Genomic DNA, 22,959 nt, shown 5'->3' with positions numbered 1-22,959 from the left:
TAACAATTTATGAATAAAAGCGGTTTACTTGAACGACCTTATATGTGGAAGAATTTCCGAAACCAGATCGATCCATATTAACACCTTTGTGTGTCTTTTTCGCTGGAGAAAATCATCTTGATGAGCGTTTCCGGAACGCGAAACGTCTGTACTATTTGAACTTATTTATTTGATCATGTTCCGTTAGTATTGAATTACATGAAAAGGCTTGTGAATTTTTTGAACGTGTTTTTGGTCAACTGGACTACGAGATCACCGTAATTGATAATATCATAACACACACTTTGCCTAAAATAACAATGATATGACCGATCGATTTGTGTTCTATGTCTCCGTGAACATGGTCCATTTCAATTACACTCGCGTTATCACACAATTATATATGAATCGTATTACTGATCGTATTTTAAAGTGGTTTGAAATCGCGATATCCACTCAATTATATTGTCGTTTAGCTCAAAGCACTACTGTATTTTGGTTAAACGACTATATAATTATCACAACCACGTCACTCTGTTAGGACGTCTTTGGAAGAAAGATAGGAAGGCAGCAGGAACTGGACACGTTTTAGCAAGAATCAGGAATTTCTGTGTTACACATCGTGAAGTATATAATAAATGAATATTTTGGGTTTTATATAAATTTTATATACAAATAAATTTCACAATCACAAATGATCGTTAGATGATTATTCTGTCTTTAACTGTTTATGTGAATACACTGATGGGTTATTGGTAGTTGACTCCTTTGGGACGACATGCATCTTTTTAGGAATCAGTTGCAGTGTGAAGATTTGCTTGTATTTGAATCACCATTGTGTGATGATTGTTAATTAATAAGAAGAGCAAGCCTGATTCAAGCGCAGTCTAATATTTTAATAAAAACTACTTTGTTGTAATCTCATATCTTATTATTAGCCATAGGTAAGTGAGATGCGAATATTCCAGTTGATCTGCAAGTCAACGGAGTTCAATAGATTGTAATGACTATTTGACGGATATAGTGATGTGCTTTATGATGTGCAAGTGATTATGATGCGAGGAGGTGAACAATGTGAGATAGGACTTTTGAGTTTCAAGAGTAATGGCATGCTATAATATAGTTCAGAAATTCATGCAAAGTTCTTGCCTGAGTGGCATACATATTTTTTTGATTAAACCTGCTCATAGCAAAACATGATCGGATCTGATCCCGATTTGTGAATAGTTTGTTAGGTGGAATCCACAGACTGACAAAATTCATATCCTAAATGTGTCCGACGAAATGGGTTGTTTGTAAAGTCAATGTAACCACGCAGCACTGTTTTTATTGCGAAAATTGAAAAACAGTCACTATTGTATCGATGTTTTGCAATATTTGCGCTTTTTGTCTGGGGTTTACAATGCCCGTGACGCCACAAAACAAACCATTACGGGAGCAAAGTATTTGACAGAACAGCATGTTGTTTGCGTGCATGTAGTTGTCCCATGACAATTAAATATATAATATACCGGTACCTGAATATAGTCTAACAAACAATATTGCGTATCTTTACAATGAACGCGAGCAGACGAATCTTCGACGAATGAAAAACGTTACAAATTATGGAGAGAAGTTTTTCTTTGTTTGAAAATTAGTGTCAACCGAATCTAAGTATCAATGAGGTTTTTGACATCTTTTCAAGTTTGTCAATGATTCCATTTGCGCCCTTCACAGGTGACAATTTTGTACCAGGATTCTACCACATTCTAACGTTTGAATCTACTCCACTTCTTCAGCTGTTAGAGCCCTTTTTACTTGGAAAATTTTGAGGTTTATTAACAGGAATTCTGGCTCCGGAATTCAGAGATTTAGCCGATGTAGATTTTGTGCTGCCAATTTGATATGTATCAACACTCCTTTGAATACATTTTGGCAAACCATAAGTGACCAGATGCTTTTTCACATACCCTAGAGATCTTATCAGGCTCTTGTTTCCTTACCTTGTCGCCTGTCAACTGCACACAACTGATAAGTTGTAAGACTATTGTCATTGTTAGCCTGTTTTTTTATCCTCTTCTCGAAGTTGATCAAAGTATACAGTATATGAAGTATGAAGTATTTGCGGGGCTGTCGTTTGCTCAGATGCGTTATTACGGTAAAACCTGAAACGTTTCATCATTCTTATTATCTTCATAAATTGTCCTGGGTCGGTATGTGATGTCTGCTTGAATATGTTATTTATATCGGCAAGAATATCCTGTTTTTTGTTCAACGAAATCGGCTATACTCTATAACGAACTTGCTATTTACCGTACCGTAGTTGATGGTCGTTATTGCTTTTGCCAAACGACAATTGAGACTATCGTCTGTTTTCCTCAGTTTTGAATTACACATTGATATATGCACTTTAATTAACATACGATCGGTGTTCTAATTGGATCAAACCAAAAAGGGTTCTGAAATGTGCGCGTTTATTTGTGCAGGACTTGTTTTTTGTGAACCGTAAATAAATAACCACCCCACAACATGGATGAACCATTATTCAAAATCACTTTCACCCAGCTGAATCTTGCTTTAAATGACAATTTTATTGGCAAAGTATCTCATTGTCTGGTGAAATCGATTGTGCATTTAATGGGTTCTTAGAAATTGTCAATTTAGCGCGAGCTCGCGTCTCTGCACATTCCCGATAACACTTGAAAGACGAAAGTGCATTTAGCTTCGCCAGTTCAAAGCAATATGCTGTTTGTACATTACTTCTTTTACCTGTTACGATCAATGAATGACTCTGTTTCTGCATAATATAATTTTATCCCCATAAATACATACAAAATATCTTTTATTTTTCGAAAAAGACGACATCCACAAAAACCCGAAGCCGTAAGCAACTTTGCTAAGCGCAATGTTTTTTAGGTTTGTTTCCGCTACTATACACTAATCTAGTTTCATTCTAATTAATGGGAGTGAACTACCATTGTTGTAACTTGTATGTATGCTAGTATGCAGTAATGAGTAATAATCAGCCTCGACAAACGTGGAAGTTGCTTTTACTGTAATTACATTTAAATGACAATTTCCATCAATTCACACTGGCTCCATGAATGTACACTTAGTCGTAAGACCCGATTTTTGAATAACTACTTTTTTCACTTTACGACACCATATCTCACTCGAGGTGGCGCCAACGTGCAGTAGTAATAATGTCATGTATTTGTGAAGAACTGTGACCTCAATAGCCATCATGTCGTTACGCAGGTCATGTTTATTTGATATTGTGTTTGCGCTAATCAAGTGTACGCTTTCGTATTGTTTTCGACTATTGGACTATTTAGATTGGTATAAAAGTTTACAGTGCATATTGACCAGTCAGTATTATCATTATCATATTGATAAAAAGTTTGAATGCAGTTAATTATTTCAACATTCATTGAGAACGACCTGTACTCAAGCTCGTTCATTCACTGTTCATGCAAAATGACGTTTCTGTCGGTGAAGGCGGTAGTGCGTGGTTTGTGTCAGCGCCGTTTCCTGCCTTTAACCAATAGTGTTACACACATACGTGCATCATATAATTCTGACAGTCAGAGCTCAATGCTAATGCTCAATTTTCAAGAGTCAAATATTGATCATCTTGTAGAACCTCGTTACAAATGATTACCGAAAGCACGATATTGAGCAGTAGTAATGATTTGCAGAAAGAGGTTTAGCCTAATGGTATAATACTATTGAATCGATGGCCAGCCTATTGTGCTGAAAAAGCATATATATGTATGGCTTTTTCTATCGGGTATAGATTGTAATATTGTTTTTTTAGAATTGTAGAATAGCTTTTTATAACCCTATTTGAGTTGTATTTTGTTCTGAAGCATTCTATGTACTCGTGCTTGGATGTTCTTCTAGACCAGCGTTTCCCAAACTTTTTCGGCCACGGAACACTTAGACTTTTAGACTTTTTATCTCGCCTCAAGGAACACCAAAAAATGAAAAGCTAAAATTGATAAAGAAAAACGGTGTAATGTAGCGGTTCCCAATGGGTTCGCCGTGACGAGTTGGCAAATGCGCCGCGAAAACTAACAGAATTGTGTTAAACCGTGAATATATACTACCACGGTTAAACATACCTAAAATATGATTGGATATTTTACATATTGCATTTATTATAAATTTTTTATTGTTTCCTAATTTAAATGCTGTGTATATGAATCAATAAATTCACCAATTCACAAGTTTTTACCTGTCTATGTCGTTTACTTTCCATCACGTAGTGTTTGCCTCCAATGTTACCTCTAATGGAGATTAAAGTACTTGCTGCAATTCCGCGGTGTGGAAGTTAATTTAGCTGCTGAATTGAATTTAGCGAACATGAGTAATTTTTCAGCATTTCATAGTAAAACCAGGCAGAGACAGAGGAAGAAGAGTTTACCTTTTGCCTTTATTCTTTAGACCTACTTGTTTGCTTATAACAAAACCAAAAGGATTGCTGTAAACTTGGGGTTACCATATTTTTGTGACCTCAAAGCGGGACGCCTCCAAAGGCCATAGCTGTGTTTTTTTCAACTTCGAATTTACCGATTTTACATTAGGCACACATTTAAAACCATCCCGGCTGTCTTCACTGACTATATTGTCATCGAGAGTGCATGCGGTATCTGTCTAAAAATCGGTTTCAATTCAATAAATAGAAAGGACTTTACGTTAAGCGCCCTTTTGGCGTCTGGGACTCACACGTAACAAATTGTAGCAATTAACCGCTAATAATGTTAGCGAAAAATAACGAAACAAACAAAACCACGCATCCACCTTCAGTAAGTATGCTACCACCGGTACGCCACACAGCAACAACAGTATCGAGAACATGCTAATTGGTATGTTCATATATCATGCTGACTGGGTGAACGCCAAAGCGGGACCTTTGGCTGACCGGTCGGGACGCCTGGACAAAACGTTAAAAAGTGGGACTGTCTCGCCTAAAACGGGAGGTATGGTAGGTCTATGTGAACTTAAACAGTCAAAAAGCTACACCGACGGTCACGAAAATGCCACTACTCTACCTCAGTTAGTCCGCTTTAGGCCGACGATAACGCGATATTGAACGGTCAGTTTGGCGACAACTTCACGATCCCTAGATTGCAATGGCGATATTTTTGATTCCTTCTCCACGGAACACTCGAAAGACGCTCGCGGAACACTAGTGTTCCGCGGAACACAGTTTGGGAAACGCTGTTCTAGACGTTTATAGCATTACCTGACCAATAAATTTTACTGAAAGAATTTCGTCAATGAAATCGCACCTAATAGCATTTTAGTATGTTCCAATGATATTACAACTAATCCATGGTGTACAACACATACAAATCCGCTTTTATATTTCGAGTCGGTGCCCAACTCCAGAAAGATTTTAGAATGTTAAATCATAATACGGGCGTTCGTATAATTTTGAATTTAAATGACTCATCCATTCATGGTAGGAAAATGGCAAATGGTTTAAGCTAATACAATACACATACATTGTTATGTAACCCTTACCTGCCACCAGCAAGCAAGAGTGCTTTAAAATTGAGTGATGAGCTGGCCATTTTTATATACACCACTCCACGTGTAGTACATGATTTTGTTCGCCGTGTTTTAGTCTAGTTTTAGTAATCCAGAGTGTTATTTCCACGTACTGTAAAATCTTTATTTATCATTTCGAAGCTCTGAGTTTCAGTCAATAAATCGGCAGTTGTCTTAATTTGTCCACGAACGATCGAAATTTCACGTATTTGATTTTTTTTTGTAATGCGGCATTAATTCATACGAGAATATAGATTATAGAAAGTAACGCCGTCATACACAGCAGCATATCACGGAATAAATTGAATTGGCGGAAACCCGCAGGCTACACATTATTTGGAGTACTGGTAAATTTTTGAAATGTGCCATATAAGGACGACGAATGCACGATGTGCATGAGTAAAATCTCAGTTTTATGAAAAATGAATTTTTAATAGGGGTTTTACATATGTAATTAGGTGATGGTGCATTTTGATTTATCTTCATCATTCCGACAAATATGCTCCGCTCCGTAGGCGTTCGTTAAAGCAAGTTATAGTATCTGTTATATATATATTTTTTGAAATCAGTGCTTCAAGCAGAGTTACGTGTTTGAGACGTAAATGGGAAATTCTCTCTTAGCGTCCATCGTCCAAATTTGGATATTGTATAAAGTATTATATTAGGGGCTTAATGAAATGTCCTACTCGAGGGGTGCATAAGTATAAACTTGTACTGTTATGCAACCGAATCAAAGCAATGAAGATTATGTAGTTTTACGAAAATCATTTTAAGGCTGGGAACCTGGAAGTTTAATATTCTGAGACCTTTTTTCCGTTCATAAACAGGTAGTGAAACTATAATTCATTTTAAATCGATCGGGCAGTTCATTTTGCAAACGTTAAGACAAATTATTAAATTGCTGTACGGAAGTAAACGTTACTTTCAAAGCAATTATTTTAATTATCTAAATTTTCTGAAAAATCCGTTTTACCGAATGTTTGGAATTTGGATCATTGAAATTAAAAATTTATTGAGCTCAATATTTTTCCATGTTATATTAAAATATTTTATTTTTCAATGTTTCGTTACTTGAATGTGGGTTTTGACCTTGTTGTTTGTCATTTCAGTCATGCCATCCGGAAACGAGTCACCAAAAGCGCGATAAACTTAGCAAACGATTTAAGTGATACATGTTACAGTTGTCGAACATCGAAATGATTTTATCTCCAGACGTCCTGAGACTGATACCTTGTAGGGTTTGTTGATTCAAATCACGACACTATGAATAAAATTATATTTTCGATTTCTTGATTTAATAATGTTCTGATAGCCTGAGATTGGATCGTTAAAATCATGTTTTTTCATCGTTGATCGTGCTTGAGATAGAAAGAATATAGGAATATATAATTCATTTGTGTGTTCGTGGGCCGCATGGACTAAAAGTATTCTAAATAATGAAAAAGCAATTCATTTTTGTGAAAAGTTTTTTTTAAATTGCGTATAAAAATTTAATCAGGACAAAAATAAAAGTGATTTTGATATGATATTATGTGCGGATTACTTAGTGTAATTTTCATATACCACTCAATTTGATCAAGAGAACTCAAAATTTTAAACGTTCTAGTTGTTTGCTCAATATAAGTTCGCGAACAGGTATCCAAATGCCATAGTTATGTAAGAAGGGATTTGCATATATATGTATATATAACATAAGTATACATTTATTTCGATTTGAAATATTCCCTGTAGTCCGGTATTTTTGACGGAATTGTACATATTATTCTTACAAAAAAGTTTTTTTTCTCCAGATAATTTTTAACTCCACTGCTGCCATACTAGGGATCTGCTGTTTACACATAACACATTACCAGCCAATTTTGTTTTTCCGGCGACTGATCATGGAACACAAATACGTCGGTTGCGAATTATCATTGACATTTAATGTGGCGCATCTAATGACATTCATTGTCATGCTTGTTTACCGCGCCCAAGTTTATGATTTGACATTTGAGAATGCCAAGCAGCATTGGAAATAATTGCAAGATTAGCTTCATAATGATTTAGCTATTTTCGACTTCCCAATCGATTCTTAATAAGTGACGTCCACAGTAGGCAATTTTCAATATTGAAAACTTGTCTATTGCCCGGTTCGTGGTGGAAGTGCAAAACACCTCTTTAAATTTTCAAATTATATTTTTTCACCATACGGCCGCAAATTTCGTAAACTGAATAATTTCAGTGGCCCGTAACCGTTATTATTGCTCGATTATATCCAGCGCTTAAGTGTGCTCCCATAAAAAACAGAATCTATAAGTGTCTTAATTACTTCCAAGAAATGTTGTTTTATTTAACACTTAAACCATGAACTCCAGTGTGTGTATGATTGTTACCAAGCATTTTAAAAGAAATCTAGGGTGTTTTGAACAAAAATTATGCTCCCTCCCTGGTCTTCCAAATGACCTGAACTCATTCTGTTTTCCTCGGTCACCCAATATATAGCCAGAGAAACTCGGGCAATAGATGCAACCTGTCTCAACCACGTTCGATCGCATATAAAGTTAGCTTATGATGACATTTATTGAGTTTATGACTGTATCATGTTTTACATAACATAAACATCCAGCCTTGATGAGCATACACTGGTGTAGGTTATGACAAGCTTCTACCGCCCATGCTGCTGGCTAAGCGTGACACAACTTCCTTCCGACTATTCATTTCACATCAAGTGTCGTCTCTCGCAAGCTTATGTACCTTACTTTTTAACAAGAATCATATCTCATGGGATGGTATGACATGAATAGCATGGCACACAGCCATGGAATATATCAGATGAAAACATGATTTATTCCGTTTAGAAGTCTTTTACTGAATCGTGGGTAATAAGTATAAGAAAATAGAGTTTCAAAATGAAATAGATTTATTCCTTTCGACTAGCTCAATCTGATACTAAAATTATCTTCGGGATTTAACGTATTCGTGACGTGTGACTTATGCAAAAATGAATTCAGTTTCGTGTTAGCTGCTATCAGGGGAATGATATGTATGTGTTGTGTTACATAATTGACATTGTCATAGGTGTCTCTTTGTGCGAGCGTGTAAGATGCAGCACTGAGGCAACAATGTAACTTTCTCCTGTGTTAACCGGCAGATAATTTTCGATTGTGAATTAGCGATTATTACTACTTGGTTGACAAGGTTGTAAACTGGTATGATATTTGCAAAGCGTAATTCACAGAATATGAGAAGGTTGACAGGTTATCAAATTTATTTCGCGTTCGAGCGATACGATCTTGTGATGTCTTTTCTGACAGTGATTTTTGAATTGCGTGAAGCTATTCTGAGTGTTTGGTATACACTCGGCTTTATCTAAATATCAAAAAGTTAGGGCTGGAGTCTAATTAGTCTATACAAAAATAGATTCAAATATAAATCAATACCACTGCATACAGTTTCTTCCTTGAGATTGTTTATACTCGGTCCAGCTGAGTTGAAAAGATTTTATTTTAAATTTCAAATTGGTCTGACATTGGTTTGATATTAGATAGTGATTTTTATTTACCACATTTCAAACTTTTATAGTTGTTAAAAAGTTGATATCTTATCGTAATTGAAAATCATTTGTATGGCGTAATCCAGCCACGAATCAGCAAAGATACAGGTGTAAATAGGTTTCGTAGTGTTATATTGGAGGAATAAATTTGAAGCATGTTTCTAGATATCTTGATTTCCAAGAAGTATATATTAGAGACGTATACATACTTTGCCATTGTGCTCAGACACTGGATACTTGAGAAGTTAGAAGAGCGAAGTACATAGAGTTGTTTTGATCTTGGACGGCCGGCGGATTGCGTGAAATGCTATTATCGCACACACCGGGAAATATGGTCTGTGCCCATGCGAAATTTTGAATTATCGATCAGTATGCCATCAATGAACCTGATTATAAAATCTGTCATGCACTCGTAACAAATATACAGTAATCCCATAGACAATCTACAGCTTTCTATCAGATCGGCGATATTTGTTATGAAACAGACATTGTATTACTGCAGTAAAATATCAGAATTTCACAGGCTATTTCAAAGATTCCAGGCATTTTGAGTACAGTATCTACCTCAGCGTAAGTGGTTATTTGTACAAAATCTTTTACTGTGCGCAGGTTTGAAGAAGTTTGATAATTATCTTCCGTCATCCCCTGCGTTTCCCCTTCTAGTAAAGCGAGATTACGAGTTCAGAATCTAATTTGAGGTCGTCTTGATGGGTAGCTTAGCCACCGATAAAGATTTTATTTGTAACTTCATCCGAGTTTTAAAGGTGAATCGAATTTGCACAGATTTGGCTTGCTTTGGTTCTTTTTTGGGTAATGAGAAACTACTCTTCGTAGTTGTATGTCAGTACTCTTCGCCCTCTTATGCAGTTGTATGACTCAGACTACCCGGTTATTATTTTTACTTGAATGCATTGCGTTTTCGTAACTTAGGCTTAAATTATTAATAGCCTATTCAATGACTTCACTCTTGAGTTTGTTACATGTTCTTGTGGTGTATAGGGCCTGTAACGTTATTTGAATATGGCAGTGATTTCAATTAGTATCTTATTTTTAGTTGCATTAAAATGTCGCGTCGCCGTATTTCATATTGACCTGGTTAGAATTTTTATCTCATTCTTCGGTTGACCTTCTTGGAGGTCTCGTTCAACGACCACACAAAATCTTTATTAACGTGATGGCTTTGCTCGCATATTGGATATATGCTAACTTTTTGTAAATTCACCCAAATTGTCGCCCTGTAGGCCTTCTTACAATGGATTATTATTCCTTTGCAAATAAATTCTTTTATTAGGCATCATTGTATTAGCGACAAATTATATAAAAGAATTTATCACAGTTATTTGTCTGTAACGGGCGAGTGGATTTTATTTGTATTCTTGGCTATATATTAGTTATGTTTTGTTCAACCGTAACTGAATACACAATTTTGTATCAGAATCGAAATATTTTGTTGAGATATGATCAGAAAATTACACTTCGTGCGCCCCATTCCAAATTCTTGATATATTTCACAGTAAAGTTATACTTCTTATTTAAAAATAAATACTTTCCTACCCATATCGTATGAGACTGAGAGGATGTAGTTCAAATAAGAAGTACTTTATTTTATCACGACAAAGACGGAACCGACGTTATGTAAAGTGACTTTACTGATATATTCAACTGCCGTGTGCTTTGGAATCATTCTACATCATCACTGGCTAAACACGATTGCGCACAGTTTCACGACAATGTAAATTCGGTATCAATGCGTTTTTTCAAAGGAATTTTGGAAACCATTGTTGAAAATATTAGTCATGCTGTAGTGATAGTGTTACCAGCGTTAGGTGATCGGTGGGTATATGGATTTACTGTGGTAATAATATTTCTTACGGTTGTAAATCTGTAATTATGTCTTTGGACCAATGTTGTTAGGATAGGAAGGACAAATCCATATTAAAAAGCACCGTTTGTACAATTCTTAGATATCGAGAATAGTAAGTGACTTGACAGCTTCTTTGAATATAATTGCGTTGAGGAAACCAGACGACAAACAAATTCTTATTCTCCACAATGCTATAATGTCTCTGGTAAACCCATCATATATATATTGATTAACAATACGAGATTAGAATGGTTCGATAGTTCATAGTGAATCAAGTATAGGCGGGCTTTTCATATCAGTTTATAAAGCTCGTTTGTTTAAGGATCGATATGAGAGATGTTGATCGATTATCATTACTACTTATTTTTGCCTTTAACCCATAAACCAAAATTCATTGTCTTTGAGCATAACGGTTGTGAATAACAGAAACGATAATTGCTTAAATTGGGATCATTGGTAGGTCTCCCTACGCTTATTATTCTCGCCAATCGTTAGTTCAATAAAACAGCTTGATACTTATAGTACGGATCCGGTCAAATAGGAATTTCATATCTCCCCACAATTTCAGTGTTGTTTGCTAATCAGACTGACGGAAGTATTCGAGCACTTACATATTTGTTTTGGAATTGATGAAGTTTAGAATCAGGCCAAGCGACTTAGTAGTAATATAATACTACCGACTGTACCGTAATAAAGATTAGGAACATATTCGCTGCACAAAAAAAGTCGTCAAGCTGGCCCTGCGCCTACGCCTACGCCATGATGTAAGTAGTCTCATTTACACAGTTACTGTTTTCAATGTTGTTAGTGCCAAAGGAGTAAGTGAATATTAAATTTTTTTATTTAATTTTGCGTACATACCACACTCCAACAGTAGTAACAGATAGTATTAGTTATTCAACTCCAACATGCGTATGTCTGAAATCTTGCGTTTGAGAAACGTTCCGGAAAAGCATCAAAATTCTGACCTTTTTAAGCCTAAAATGGCCTGGTCTTTAAAAAGCCCGCTTCATTCTACTGTCTGCTAGTAACTGCTCTTTCTCTTCTAATCTATTTTTTGCCATGGACCAGTATGTCATCCAAGGTTGTGCTATAGATACTTAGCCCGTAGATAGTCAATAGGCAGACAGAAAAAAATATTGCACTTCTTGCGAAACCAATATTCGTTCTTTGGGTCCTAAATGAGCGCATTCAATTCATTGATAGAACCGCGCCTTGCTCAGGTGCTTTTCCGGTACGTCATGTAAAAGCTAAACTTTAGTCACCATTCGTGTCAGAGAACTATTTATTGATCACTAGTTTTCTAGTCATTTTGCGTTTACCGTTCGTTCGTTCAGCGGCATTCAGTCATAAAATGCTTGTTATCGATTTAGTCGCGAAGTACGCATTCCAAACTTCTTGTTGTATCGAGTTATTTGTGTATCACTTGGGGAATAGCGCGAGTGAAGTGTATGGGTGTTTATATATAGATAAATCTGCTTTAGGAGGTTTCCAATTTTAGGCTCCTGAGCTAATGCTGATTCGATTCATACTTTACATAAAGTATGTTAATGACTCGTTGACGCAGTCATTTTCAATAGGTGCAATTTTCAATCAGGTACGCTATCCATGTCATTTGTCCGTCGAGTATGAGTACTTAGTTCTTATAGCCTTTCTTGGTGTTGAATGAGGTAGGCAAAATTGATTCTCCACGCAAGATGCAAGTTAGAGAATTAGAAAATTTTTAGTACTAGCAGCTAATTTTAAGACTCTAGTTAGGAGAGAGCGAGTACCATTTCAGCGGACTCGCAAATATGTGGGAGGAAGTCCTTGCCAAGTAAGGTTGAAAAAAAGGACTTTACTTAGCTAATTACATGGGAGTAAATGTTCACTTGTTTGCATAAATTTCTCAATTTTTGTCTTTGTCCTGAATACGCGCCCAAGTTACTGAATATTTACGTTAGACTAACATTCCGCGACTTGCTGGCTTATATCGGATATTGCAAGTTTTGGATTTACGATTTTTTTTTCGATTTGCTTATATACTATATTTCCACTTCACATAATATATACTCTTTCTTTTGTGGTGTTTATACAATTGACATGAACACATAATATTATATGGGAATATAAAAAAAGTAATGTTTTATAGAGGCATTCACTTTTTTTCATTTCAATTCGATTTCGAAGATATGAGAGATTGCTATTTTGTTTGCTGTTGTGGCTCATAAAATTGGCTTGAGCTATAATATTAGATAATTGTATCATCGCTTCAAATTATCGCATTTATGATATAAAATTGTTTGCGTTATGAAATAGCTCATTTCACAGTTTTGGCATTTTATTTTGGCAATAACACTTTTATACATAACCGTACAATTATAATTCCACCAGTCACTAGTTAAAATATTGCAGTATAAATGTGCAATTCGCTACTTCTTTTTATATGCGTTTGTATTAGCGAATATGTATGCACGGAGGCGAAGGATATCGTAACTATATATAAGGATCATTATATCCACTCTTTAAATACAACTTGGGGTCTTATCTCTGTCATGGAAACCTCAGTTATATAATATATACATATATAGTGTTTTTTGTAGATTTGCATGTATTTTCAACCTTCCATTTTATTGGTACATCGAAAATTTGATCAGGACAGACAAGTCACGTTTTTGTCGTTTCGTATTGTTCCATCTTTTTGTTGTCGTAATAATAGTGTATTTACTGTAATTGGGTACAAAATTGCATCGATTTGTTTGACCTTGTCTGACTTTTTGCTATCTATGTCACACCTTTGGATAAACTCTGCATACTGTAATTACGGCGCGAAAAGTCGCTTCTATGAGCATCCCCACGAAGCAAACCCCGACATGTTAATATTTAAAATTTAGAACAGCGTCTATTCATGTGTAGCGAAATAAAATCTCCTTCAGCGACCAAATAAATTATATTTGTGGCGCTCGGTACTCCATGTAATTGACCACAACCGATTGTAACAAACATACTTGTCATTCTTCGGAGCCTACCAATATACCGCTGATAATATGTCAGATTACGATAAACTTCAATTTTGAAATGTCAATATTGCGTTGGTCCCTCGAGTAATTTAAATATATTATTTCTGTCATCTGGGAAATTCTGAGCCCGGCGCAAACAAGCGCTTATTTCTATTGATGAATTTCCTCATTACAATACTCACTACCTGTCTAGTGTAAAAGACCAGTAGCAGGCCCCATTCGATGACTTGTTTTTACTTCTCTATAATATGGAATTGTTTATTTCATATTTTTACTGAGGTTTTGATTTGCTTGTGATAACGGAAACTATTATAAGATTGGAAAATTGTTGCCTCAGACGCAATTGAAGCTATGGCATACTAAATTAGGTTCATTGAAATGTTCATTAAATCACTTCATCTTTTTAAAAGTTTTCTGAAAGCCCATTTGCATTACTGAACGGCAGATCTGTATGCTTATTGAGAAGACGTATCGGTACTTCTCGGAATTATTCGTTTATTCAAAAAATGCTCCTTCAAAGCCATTCAAATTAGTAGCAGTTACATTACAGTACCAAATTACGAATTACAGAAATTATGAAAGTGAACTGCGATGTATATGCTTGCTCTCTGCACTACCTGTGACGTAAGCTTGCGTGACACAAGCAGGAAATCCGCCAGCAACGTTAGCAGTGTGGCCTGCACCACATGCAGTAGTTTAATACACAGTCCTATAGTATTGTGGGTTTTGATCAAAATATGTAGCATGAGACACTTTCGTATACGAATAAAACAAAAGAAAGATTATTTGATCAGTGTGGAAAGATATATTTTAGGCTGTTCAATGTGATTATGACTCAGCACAAACGCTTTGCACAAAGCTTATGTTCTCTATAGGATATATTCCAAATAACCTGGATTCTGTTTTTTGGTCACCCTACCCTGTATGGTCCTATGCTGCGATGCTTCATATTACTAATTTAAACTTCGCATCTATTTTTAACGATGTAATGGCTGATGTTCCTTTATCCTAAAAATACTAATTGGAAAGCACCGCGGCGATGCACAATGCGCTCCTATGTTCGTATTAAATAAGTGAAGAGAGATATTTCAGCGTACACTTGAAATGTATAATCTGAAATTTCGCTTGACCAAAGTCGCACTGCATACACAAATAATATAACAACAAATAATAAAATTTGTGGAAGAGTGAGGCAAGACTTTCGATCCAATCGATATAGCCGTTTTTATTCTGTAATCAGTGCATACGATCCGAATTATAAAACAACAAAATTCCTCCCTTGCTGGTCGATAATTTTGTTTGGCGAATAAGAAATTTATTCATTGACTACCTTTAAAGTAAACAATTATAATTATTATATGTCTATACACTATACACAGTCAGGTGTGGGGCATAGATAGAGCGTATTGTTATTTATACCACTACTGATCATTCTCTTAAATATTACAAAGAAAAATATTTGTCCCTTTTAATAAGCGTGCACGATCAATCATTTGCATAATTAAAAAAGACTTAAACTTACGCTTACAAGATAGGCTTAGAAGAAGAAAAATCATTTTGTATAAACGAGTGTTGTTGACATATAGCAATTTTTCAGCGAAGCAATGTTGTAATGTAGGCATAGTAACGCGCTACTTATTTGTGGCGAGCATTCCAGACGATCATTATTTCTTGTCTTACGTTATTCGCATAATTGGATGATAAATCCTATAATAAGTTTAATCCATTATATTATTTGTACATAGCGTTTTGTGTGAGTTGTCTCCGAACTGTTATGTATTGGTTTTAGTTTAGTATAATAACGCTATGTCATGGAAACGCCGAAGCAAAACGGATCGGAAGTACAAATTGAAGTTATGAACAAAGATGACGTTGCTGATGACGACATTATTCAAGTAAAAGATTCGGAACAAAATAATGGTGACGTAGACGCGGAAAACTATGTTGATTTGGATCAAAAGTCGCTGGCGAACCGATTATGTCGATCTGAAAAATATTGCAACTCTCCCATCATTCACAGACGAAGCAGAATCGATGAAATTTTAAGTATTCCTGATGTAGCAGCCGCTTTGCACGAAGAAGAATTTACCTCTCTCGTCCGTAATAAAGATCAAAAAATTGCAAATCGACCGCCATCACCTGCTTTTCTGAAACATGAATCGCCCACTTGTGAAGAAGATCAGTCTCCCATCAATCGTTTCGATTTTAATTTTCGAGGAAGTGAAACAGAAAGTGTAGAGGCGTCGGTGGTTGGTATTGAAGACGACAAAAACTCCTGCGAATCGTCGTCGTCTTCAGAAAGTAACCGTAGTAGCGCAAGTGACTCGTCTTTAGTAGTAATTAAAGATAAACAAAATCCACCTAATCCGGTGGTTACTGATAACGTTGCTCCGTCTCAAGATGCAGGCGACGTGTATGAACTCATAGCCGATAGCTTAGGTCCGTTGAAAACCGCACTTGTGCCCGACAAGGAAAGTACATTAGTTGGTCGTAGACTGAGTACTTCGTCTAACGGAGGTCGTCAAAATGGCAGCGATTCATCTTCTAAGGAAGACTCGGAAAATGCATCGCCGCCTTCCTCGGTAATGGAAGAGGAACCTTACATTGAGGATTACTTCGATACCTATAATAGGCCGACACTGAACGAACGAAGAATGCTGAGAAAATCTGGACTTTTTAAAAATAAAAGCGAATCGCAAGCTACAGTGTTAACATGGCGATCTTTAGCAAGGGCAATACAACGTGTTAGGAGATTTAATTCACTTGGTGAGCAGTATGAAGATGCCTGTGAATTACCGGAATTGACGCCCATTCTAAAGGCAAGATTTTATTGAATTGTTTTATCTTATGACTTATTTTCTTATAAAATATAGCTGATGTAGTACATACCATTAAAATAATTGATGGTTTAAAAAAAATCCATGGAGTAAAATATTGCTAGCTGTCGAACCCATATGTGCAAGATGAATTAACTTCAAGGATTCCGCTACAAAATTTTGTGACGGGTGTTACTAGCAATTAATATGGAGATATTTTGATTCAATGGTAATAAATATGACTGCTGTGGCATACCTTAGGTAATTGCTGTGATTGCTATAAGTGAAAGTCAAAAATCTTTATAATTGTACAGATTTTTGAATTTTTTACCGCCGGTTCGAAAAATGGAAATTCATATACCAAGCACTTAAGTTTAAAGTTGTGATTTCCTAAGGGAATAGCACATTTACAGACAAACTAACTATTAATATGTAGGTGAAACTTATTCCTTTTGTCCTACGGGTCTAATTCTAACTACTTTGCACAACTGGCGGAATAGCAACTGGATGTTTTTAAATCATAAAAGCACTTGTGTGTTCCCCTGATAGTTAGTATACTACATCTCTTTGTGCAGGTAATAAATTATGCATTAGTTAACAACGTAGGCTTAAATACTTGTGTGCAATGATGAAGACATATGCAGGTTTTTCTTACCTAGTGTATTGCCACAAGAAATAGTTGGCAACCTTGAAGGCTTCTCATTAAATATTAACAAAGTTTTTTTTTTTGCACACTGCCTTACTTGATGGCTTTGAAGTTTGTGGTTCTGTCAATATTATCTTGATTTTCATGCTTCTCTTTTATCTAACATCTGTAGATCAAATTTGCATATATTCTATTTTAGTACTTTTTCCTGTTTTGAGTATCGGGCTACTTGCCTTTCATCTAATGATGTTGAAATAAACTATTTGGTTGACGTTGTTGGTGGCCTGTGGCTTCGATTTTTTAATCCTGTCATGGGCATGCCTAGAATAAAGCCTTGTAAATTAAAAACTTTTCTGTTTAATCACTGGTTCATCATACGAGTAAAAAGTAGCAGTTCTTTTAAAGTGGGAATTTATTAAATATAGGATTTGCTGCTGCCAAATCGAATAATCTACTATTTTGAATAATATTAAGAATAAAATATTATTTCCGATATGAATATCAAATATATTCCATATTAGGTATTAGGTAATATCAATTAGAGAACATATAGGAGAGTAATGCATATCCAAAAGATTTGAAATTTGGTAAGATGATGAGTTGAGATGAACATTGATTTGATTGCTTCTACATCATATTAGTTTTCAGACCTTTTTGATCATACTGCGAAACTATTCAAAAATTAAAGTATTACTAAGTTGAGAAATTTAAATATTGAATATATATCTAATTTTGAATCTTAGATTCATTTTGCGCATCCCTGGTTACTGCTTTTTCTGATGTAATCAATATATGAAATAAACTTATTATAGAAAGCTATGTAAAAATTCTAAATCCAAGTATGGCTATATCTATAATGTAGGAGTTGCATCATGTCACTTTCCCATGCTCAATGAAATGGTAAACTTTGAAGGTAGTGCTCAAACAATTCAATCTTTATACCAGTAATTTGTTATCTCCGGACTGTGGTGCTGGACATAATGATTCCGATTAATTCACTGTTTTTGGGTTTAAATCATGGGGTATATTTCTGGAATATCAAACTATTTTTGTAAAAGTGGAAGTGGACACGGTTTTCCATTAGTGATTAATAATATTGAAAGCAAATATTTAAGGAGCTATACATCATTAAATCTGATAATAGTTTTGTTTGATTGATTAGACGCATTTCTCCCAAAATCTTTGCCAGATTTCACGTTATATAAATGTTATATAAAGGATTGCCCTCATCAAAATAGTTTGGTGTTCTCAAATTCATTTTTTTTAATGAATTTTGACTCTGAATAAGTAGGCTTTTGTTGAAAAATAACTTATTGTCTCCCATATGTTCGTTCTATTACTTATCAGACAATAGCTTTGGTGTTTCTTGCCATTTGATACAGAGGCTTGGGCGCTCCAAAAGTATGTTTACCAATATGGCGGTAACTAATTTTGTTCGCCTACTTTACATCAAGTTGTGTAAAGGGATTGAAACCTATGGGCAGGGGGGATATTCACTTGGCTAACACAGACAGTCCCTGAACTCTTATTAATAGAACTAATATAAGGAAAATCAGAATGAAATTATGGCCTAACCCTTACCTGGTACACATTCTACGAGTACCAAGGCTTGAGACTTATAAAACTGCAGAGCAGGATAATCTTAATAACACAATTAATTACACAGTATTTTCCAATAGGTAGGTAACAAACAAAAAATTCATAAAAATTGTGATTTTCAGAAATAGTTATCTTCTGGAAGCAAAATGTTGAGACAAAAAATATCTAGCCAGTTCATTTTAATTTGGAGTTCTGATAGCCAATCAGAACGTTTTATTTTAATTAGCGAAAACACCAAAGAATGCATTAGGAAATTATTCCCATGAATATGTAATGCTTGTGAGATCAGTTCTCTACTAATCAATAAGTTATTACTGTGATGGAAGGATTGCTATGTGCATTAATTACTTCAATATATTCACAGAATTGAAATTAGATCATAAGCATACATAATTTTGCTTCATTTTCCAGGACCAGGACCCTCATTCGTTAGTAGCAATTATTTCTAGGTAGGCTATTAATGAAGGCATAATAACAACTGACTTCAAACATTGAGCTGTGCAGAATGAAATTGAACGTTAACAAATGCATATACTTTATTGTTATAAAGTATATAAATAAATCTGAGCACTTCCAAGAATATCCAGTATTGAAAAAAAGATAAAATAATAAAATTTCTTTTATGAAATCCATGTCTCGTGATTCGTGAACATCTTAATAACTTTTGATCACATTCTATTCAAACACATTGGGGAAATGTAAGAACACATTTTCATACAATCAAGCTCTGTAGCTAAAATAGTGTGGAATTTGGTAAAATTTTCATTCGGCTCAAAACCATATTTGGGCCATTCCAAGCAAAAGTTGAATTCCATCAATTTTTAAAAAGTGTAGTGAAAGTAATTTTTTTTTATTTTTGATATCAAAAGACATTGGAATTTTATTGGACTGCATTCATTTCATCGAACAATTTAAAATTTCACCTAGGTTTTTGATGGTTTTTAAAAAATGGCCTGAAATTTAGAAATTTTGGTATAATTGACATATGTGATGATTCCTGACACAAAGTGTTTGATTGTGTGGTACAGTTATTTCATATGGAATTGACGCACTGGATTTAAGTTAATGAAGTTTAAATGTTTGCAGTGCTGTAGAACATTTCTTCACCCATTTAACGATTTATCACCAGAATTTTAAGAGATAATAGATGCCGCTATTCCGAAGTGGAAAAATGTCCTGAAGTGTTACGTCCTGTAGTGTCACATACAATATGCACATTATTGGCATGGATTTACAGTGTTACATTAAGTAACTTGAGCAACACATAGAGGGGTAGTTCAGCTACTGCACCAGAAAATATTATGGGCTCCCACTGTACCATCGCAAAAATTTACAGCACAACACAACGTACTGTTAGTGCTTGGTGGATTTGCCGTCCTGTAGTGTCACGCTATATTTTACTATATTTTTTTTATCTACTAAGTAAGGTTGGGTGTAACTTTTGTGCAATTTTTTACATATTCAATAAAGCAACTGATTGGACAATGAAACAAAGCATGTAGCTGAAAATGTGAAAATATTTTGAATCTAACAACATGCAAAATTTCTGGAATTGTCCCGTAGTGTCACTTGGAATAGCCCATTTGTTGTATTTTTGACTGTGTTGTGTTATAATGATTTGTGATGTCAGCCTCTCTCGCAATTGTACCACTGTGACTTCATATATGCCAAGTCAATGGGTCAGCGATTGGTGATTCACTGTGATTAGTCACGATTACAATGCATTTTACTGGGATGACTATGTTGCAATGACTTCGTCCTTATTTCACTCTCTCCACGATTTTGTATCTATTCTCAGAGTATGGGTATGGTTTTCAGAAAAATGTTGATATATTTCCATTTTTGGGATCTATATTTCAGTGTATTTTATGTCGTGGTTTCACTGGGCACAACTTGAATTTAGATCTACTACTTGCCATGCTTTTTACTGGTAATTTTCAATGTTGATATGAACAACATGTATATGATCGCATATAATTCACTGTGATTAGTCACGATTACAATGCATTTTACTGGGATGACTATGTTGCAATGACTTCGTCCTTATTTCACTCTCTCCACGATTTTGTATCTATTCTCAGAGTATGGGTATGGTTTTCAGAAAAATGTTGATATATTTCCATTTTTGGGATCTATATTTCAGTGTATTTTATGTCGTGGTTTCACTGGGCACAACTTGAATTTAGATCTACTACTTGCCATGCTTTTTACTGGTAATTTTCAATGTTGATATGAACAACATGTATATGATCGCATATAAGTCGAGTTTGAAACTAAGGAGTCTGCGCATAACTCTGGTCGCTCTGAAAACTCGGCTTATGCGCGCATAACTCTGGTTGCACTAAGACTAAAGAGTCGACATATACGCACATAACTCTGATCGCACTCAAACGAAATGACATTATGCTAACTTGATTCCAACAGCTACAATTCCAACCATGCTGAGTTCTCACGATAAGATTTATAGGATCGACTTATATACGAATTTTTTTAAATTCGCCATTTCAGGGCCTTATTTAGTGGGTTGACTCATATGCGAAATAAGCCTATATGCGAGGATAGGATATACGTACTCACCAGATCCAGAATAGTTTTAAATTATATCCTACAAGACACATTTCATACTAAAATAATTCATTGTAAATTCAACTACTGAATGTGTTTTAATTTGGTGAAAGTCAGGGATGGTTATTAAAACGAGTAATCTACTATTTCAAATTCATTCTAAATTAATATTTTTTGAACATGAGTAGTCAAAATTGGGTTATGTTCAACAAAGAACACAGAGGTTAATATCTATATTCAATGAATATTTCATATGTGCAGTTACGATGCAGATAAACGGCGATTTGAATGATTTTCTATTTTTTACAGTTTTCAGGAATTGTATGAAGGATTTCTTTGTCATGTTGGGAGACATCGAGTAGCTAATATGATAATTTTTTAAATAAAACTATTTTCAAATCCAGGATATGAGATATCGAAAATAGCTAATTTTGAATCAATTTGAATATATATTCAATTCGTTATGGACATCTTGGTAGAAATATCATAAAATTTGCAATGGAGACTATTCATAAATCTTTTTATTTCAGGATCCAGCCTCAAAACCAACTCTTCGTAAGAAGACAGTATCATTCAGTCGATTACCGAGTGAAGCCCCAGTCAAGAATGCAGCAGACTGTGTCAGCATGATGCAGGGCGGACATCAGTTTGTGAAAATGAGATCAAATGCTCGGATATATAATCGTTTCTATTGGTTCGATGTTACAACAAGGTAAATTTCCAGTCTATTTTGAAATAGTTTATTATTTTGAAGGATTTGGGATCCAAAGATTGGGTCTGACTCTGAACTAAATTTTAAGCTATCTATATAATCATATTAGTTTCATGACAACATGTCGTTCGTGAATTTGCTTATATAGATTCTTATTCGCTTACAGGTATATAGTTTTCTTTACTTCTGAATGAGTACGTTTGTGACCTTGGTTTGAGCAAATTCTCTGAAAAAAATTAGTAGAAAGCTAGAAATCGATTCTTTCTGTAGAATTTGACTTTTAGTGTCACATGGGACCATTAATTATAGTTTGACTATTCAAGGATGATGAAAATAGGCCACTGACATTTTTAAAACTAAAAGTACAGTACTATCTGGGTCCCTGGGAGCTGAGTCATATGAAGGACTTCTGACCTACTAATTATGTAAAGTAAAATGAAAATTTTACGCTTAATGTGAACTTTTAGTGTTGTTTTATTTTTAGATCAGGTGCCCAGCTGACTTATTTGACCTTCGCGATTTACCTAGTCTATCCAATATGAATTCTAGAATTTAATAATATTCTTTTATAGATACTAGCTTATGGCTTGAACAAATTTATTATCATATTTATGTTATTTGACTATTGTGACATTTCATGAAAAATTGTTAATGCGATATAAAAAAGTCTTTTTACATTCAAAAAATTCATTTGTATATTTTTATCTTCCGA

The 22,959-nt window shown here is 34.9% G+C and overlaps 1 protein-coding gene across 2 annotated transcripts in view; it reads left to right on the top strand.

Moving 5' to 3' along the window:
• Nucleotides 1-22,959, top strand: part of LOC120342372 (inactive phospholipase C-like protein 1) — a 52,855-nt gene that overhangs the window by 5,167 nt on the left and 24,729 nt on the right. Inside the window, exons 1-2 of one of the 2 annotated variants that reach the window (XM_039411179.2) lie at nucleotides 15,626-16,728; nucleotides 22,066-22,247. In XM_039411179.2, the coding sequence (XP_039267113.2) occupies nucleotides 15,721-16,728; nucleotides 22,066-22,247 (1,190 nt within the window). In that variant the 5' untranslated portion in view covers nucleotides 15,626-15,720. Of the gene's footprint in view, nucleotides 1-15,625; nucleotides 16,729-22,065; nucleotides 22,248-22,959 lie in introns of those variants that run through there. The other variant, XM_039411180.2, reaches the window with a different exon arrangement.

Source organism: Styela clava, chromosome 3 (assembly GCF_964204865.1).
Source record: "Styela clava chromosome 3, kaStyClav1.hap1.2, whole genome shotgun sequence".
Classification (NCBI taxonomy): Eukaryota; Metazoa; Chordata; class Ascidiacea; order Stolidobranchia; family Styelidae; genus Styela; species Styela clava.
The sequence above is the reverse complement of the archived record's forward strand: the minus strand, read 5'-3'. Positions and strand labels throughout refer to the sequence as shown.